The 5000-nt window shown below is 43.9% G+C and overlaps 1 protein-coding gene across 1 annotated transcript in view; it reads left to right on the top strand.

The window, feature by feature from the left end:
* The window catches only part of unc13ba (unc-13 homolog Ba (C. elegans)), a 99828-nt gene that overhangs the window by 74628 nt on the left and 20200 nt on the right, over positions 1-5000 (top strand). The window contains exons 22-26 of the mRNA XM_030791732.1: positions 465-628; positions 844-994; positions 2751-2819; positions 3683-3772; positions 4390-4534. Coding sequence (XP_030647592.1) covers positions 465-628; positions 844-994; positions 2751-2819; positions 3683-3772; positions 4390-4534 — 619 coding nt within the window. The remainder of the gene's footprint in view (positions 1-464; positions 629-843; positions 995-2750; positions 2820-3682; positions 3773-4389; positions 4535-5000) is intronic.

Below are 5000 nucleotides of genomic sequence, written 5' to 3'. Positions count from 1 at the left end.
CACATTCACACCTGTCACCACACCTGAACACGCCTGTCCACATTCACACCTGTCACCACACCTGTCACCACACCTGTCACCACACCTGTCCACATTCACACCTGTCACCACACCTGTCCACATTCACACCTGTCACCACACCTGAAAACACCTGTCCACATTCACACCTGTCACCACAATTCAGCACAGGCGCGCAGAGAATATTTAAATCATTTCACTGAGACAATTAAGACTGAAACTTTCACTATAGATTTCAATATACACTTACCATCCAATTCCTTAGTAATACCTACCTTGGACCTTTGTCTCACTGGTGGCTGTACGAGGTATACTGACCTTAACGGTACACTGTATAGGTATACAACAAGGTGTACCATAAGGCAGTTATTTCCAATAAAGTAGCTAGTAAGTGTGTCCATTGACTCAAGGGGTTACAATACCAACTCCCTCCCCCCTCTCTGTAGAACATCTTCCATTACCTGACAGACGTGGAGGGCCAGGGAATGGTGAAGATCCCCGTCGCCTGTGGAGACGATTCCTGGAAGGTTTACTTTGATGAGGTTGAACAGGAGATTGTGGATGAGTTTGCGATGCGCTATGGAATTGAGTCCATCTATCAAGCCATGACGTAAGCGTGTATGCGTGTGTTTGTGTGTGTGTGTGTGTGGGTGGGTGTGAGTGTGTGTTTGTGTGTGAGTGAGAGAGCAGTCAAAAGACACCATAAATAAACACAATATCTGAATCATGTGATCCTGTTAGTTGATAAATGACTTCATCGACAAAGATATCTACACTTCTTGTTCGTTTAGGGTTTTGGTTTTTTTTGTCCTTCTCTCGTCACAGCCACTTTGCCTGTCTCTCCTCCAAATACATGCTGTCTGGAGTCCCAGCTGTTATGAGCATGTTATTAGCCAACATCAACGCTTTCTTTGCCCACCCCACCTCTGTCACCAACGTGTCCGCCTCTGACCGCTTTGCTGCCTCCAACTTTGGGGTAGGTTCCGAAGCTGAGCGTTTTTTGTTGTTTTTTTTTTGTTTGTAAACCCAACGGGGGAATAAAATAAAGTGGAAGGCGGTGATGTCATAATGATGCTTATGGAATCTCCACAAGGTTCCAACAGAATGTTCAGCTTCGTGACAGTGAATGGAAGCTTCAGGTATCATGCGCAACGTGCGCTTCCCGTAGAATCTTTGAATGTGCTTTCCTTTAGGTCTTATTCTCCTCACCTGCTGCTATCATGATTGTTCCATCTAGTTCAGGTGATTGGTGACACAGCAGCAGATATTAGATAATGTCTTTGAGACACATAAGTATGTATTTAAGCAGTTTGTCTAATGATTGCAGCGTTGGTTTTGACTCTAGATAGTTCGTGTCGTTTTGAGGCTGAGTTACTGAGTTGCTAGAGCAGTCAGTGACTGGTTCATTCGTTTGCAGTCGTGCTGAAATCTAGCCGTCCCTGCGGAGTCACTGTAGGTTGATGTGGGTGCAGGTTGTGCCAGCTCAATAATCTAGAACTTTCTCTCACGTAGGCTTGAGCTGCAAAAAAAAAAAAATGGATGGATTTTTTTTTTAAACACCTCCAAAAAAGTCGTTTTTTTTTTTTTCAGTTTTTCCAAGTGGTGACTCAGCGTTCGAGTGGAGTTGCACCCTGAGTCTCAGTATATGTCAAGTTTTAACGCAGCTCCCCCTCAGTGGCCAGCCTCCCGTTTTCCCATTGTTTTACTGGGATGCGGTTCATCGTCTCCATTCTTCATGAGACGTGTTTTGTTTTTTTTCTTGTTTTTTGTTTGTCAAACGGCTGTGTGAGGTGTTTGTTTGTTGTCCTTAGTCCCATTGATCCTCTTTCAGCTTCCCCTCCATCAGGCTCTATCGATTTATTTATTTATTTATTTATTTTTCACCCCCGCTCATCCTTCTTCTGTGAACGACATTGATCCAAAGCGCTGCGGTCTAACGACAGTGAGAGCAGTGGCAGGTCTGACACACTGGACAGAGTCTCACCTGCAGTCTGTCCAAAAGTGAATAGCACCACTCCTGCCCCCATAGGGTTCCAAAGGCAGGAGATGGAAAGATTATTTTTAAACTGTGTTAGGAGGGAGGAGAGAGGGAGAGAGAGAGAGAGAGAGAGAGAGAGAGAGAGAGAGAGAGAGAGAGAGAGAGGGAGAGAGAGAGAGAGAGAGGGAGAGAGAGAGAGACAGAGAGAGAGAAAGAGTGAGAGAGAGTGAGAGAGAGAGAGAGAGGGAGAGAGGGAGAGAGAGAGAGAGGGAGAGAGAGAGAGAGAGAGCGAGAGAGAGAGAGAGAGAGAGAGAGGGAGAGAGAGAAAGAGTGAGAGGGAGAGAGAGAGAGAGAGAGGGAGAGTGAGAGAGAGAGAGAGAGGGAGAGAGAGAGAGAGAGAGGGAGAGAGAGAGAGAGAGAGGGAGATTTAGGTGGAGATGTGGGAGTGGGGAGGAAACTGTGGTGGCAATTCATGTTGAGAAAAACGGGTGGATGCTTTTCATAGGTGAGCGCTGTGCAGAATGGTTATTAATGATTAAATAAGCAGAACTGCTGTCAATCACCTCTTAAATGTTGAGAAAAGTTTGGGGTTTTTTGGGGGTGTTTTTCAGTTTTTCAGTGTCAGGCAGAGACCTTGCAAAAAAAAAAAACCTGCTCCAGGTTATTCAATTTCAGTGTCAATGCTAAGCCCTTGGTAATAAATGATACCACCTCTCTAATCTTTCTCTGTGTGTGTGTGTGTGTATGAATGCAGAGAGAACGCTTTGTTCGGCTACTGGACCAGCTGCATAACTCTCTGCGCATTGACCTGTCCACATATCGAGTAAGTTCTCTTTGATCATAGTTTAACCACAATCATAACTTCTGTCAATGCATCTGTGACCCAGTAAAGACCCAAGAACTGTTTCCCATCCAGAACATTCTCTGTCAGTCAGTGGTTCTGCACTAATCTCCTCCCAGTACTGTACTGATGTAGAAGTACTTGGATCCACTCACTATAACTCACTGCTGAAGAGAGCTCGTACACACACACACACACACACACCTACACAAGTGCTGCCGAACTCTTTCTCACTCTCTATTACGAATACACACACATACACACTCACTTGCATACACACGCACACACACACACACACACACACACAAATAAACGCACACACACTCACATACATACACACACACACACACACAAACACACACACTCACACATGTTTCTAATCAGGCAGTAAGGGTTGTACCAGGAATCATAGTTACAGACTCCCTTCCTCATTTTCATGTCATACAGTGAAATGTTTTGCTTGTAAATGTCCAGTGCTGGAGGCAGACAAAATAAAACAGCAAGAGAAATGCATCACTTTCACTGTGTATTTAAAGGCTCTCAGTGAGGGGTTTTTTTTTTTTCCACAAGTGAGGGAAAAAAAAGTGAAAATCTGCAGTTGCGAATTTGACCAAGCAGCCATTCCTCTCCAGGCTTCATGTTGCAAAAGAACCCTCAGTGCAATAAGACCGTTTAGCAAATGTTCTGATTAAACCAGTCATGAGTTTGGAGTCTCTTTTGCTATTTTTCCACTGTCTCCAGCCTGAGAATCCCTTGGACCCTTGTTTGTTTGTTTGTTTGTTTGTATTTGGCCACACAAAAAGCATCCAGCGTTCCTGTTTTTCCGTCTTCTCTGAACTTCACAGAACAACTTTCCTGCCAGCAGTAAACCTCGCCTGCAGGACCTCAAGTCTACCGTCGACCTCCTCACCAGCATCGCCTTCTTCAGAATGAAGGTACGGTCGCCTAGGAAACCCACAGTTGCTGGGGACTCTGAGCGAAGAAGTTTTTTCTTTTTCTTTTTTTTTTTTGTACATCAAGACAATCTGAACTTCCCTCATGGGGAGGAGTGATGTCCATAGCTGGAGGATTTACAGGAGAGAGACAGACAGATAAACAGACAGACAGGGAGAGAGAGAGAGGCCATTTCATTTGTCTATCACAGCTGTGACTTTCATAGCACATTATTGGCCATGGAGACACGTTTGTCGTGCTAGATGTGTGTAAATGTATATGTGAGCTGAATGTTTGTGTGTGTGTATGTGTGTATCTCTAACTTTTGTGTTGTACAGGTAGACTTTCTTTTGTGTGTGTTGGAGAGAGAAAGAGACAGAAAGAGAGTATTTGAGGGGATAGTTTGTATGTTCAGCTGTGTTACGTTATGTTATGTTAAGTTATGTTATATTATGTTATGTGATGCTATGCTATGCTATGCTATGTTATGTTATGTTATGTTATGTTATGTTATGTTATGTTATGTTATGTTATGCTATGTTATGCTATGTTATGTCATGTCATGTCATGTCATGTCATGTCATGTCATGTGATATCTGTGGCTCCTCCTTGTGTACAGGTTCAAGAACTGCAGAGTCCCCCCCGAGCGGCGCATGTTGTTCGTGACTGCGTGAAAGCGTGCCTCAATTCTACATACGAGTACATCTTTAACAACTGCCAGGAGCTGTACAGTCGACAGTTCCAACCAGCCGCAGAGGCCGTAAGTTCTCACAGAGCACCGCCTACATTTTCTCCAGTGTCAGAGACTGGTCAGAGACAGGGAGAGCATTAAAAAAGACGGTGCTATTGCTCGAAAGCCTGTTAAATTTCTCCTATGTCTACTCCTATGTCTACCTTTAAAAATGTTCTTGTAAAATTCATTTTTAAGGCAGAAGTGTTTTCTGATGTTTTAATCTCAGAATCTTATTTCTAGAGCAGGGTTTCAACTCGGTGTTTGGAATGAGTCACCAAGAACTGATCTTACCTCGTGATTTGTTAGCATTTCTTTAATTTACTACAGAAAGTCCTTCTTTAAATATGCACAGGATTGTCAATAGACAGAGCAGATTTAGCATGCTGTAAAACTGTCAAGCTTTAGGCAACATCCAGCTCTGTGGCTGTGTTGCATCTCCACGTGTACTCAGCCTCTCTGAAACAATATCAGCGGTGTGTTTGTTTGCTCTCCTACCC

The sequence above is a fragment of the Chanos chanos genome, chromosome 14 (assembly GCF_902362185.1).
Source record: "Chanos chanos chromosome 14, fChaCha1.1, whole genome shotgun sequence".
Lineage (NCBI taxonomy): Eukaryota > Metazoa > Chordata > Actinopteri > Gonorynchiformes > Chanidae > Chanos > Chanos chanos.
The sequence above is the reverse complement of the archived record's forward strand: the minus strand, read 5'-3'. Positions and strand labels throughout refer to the sequence as shown.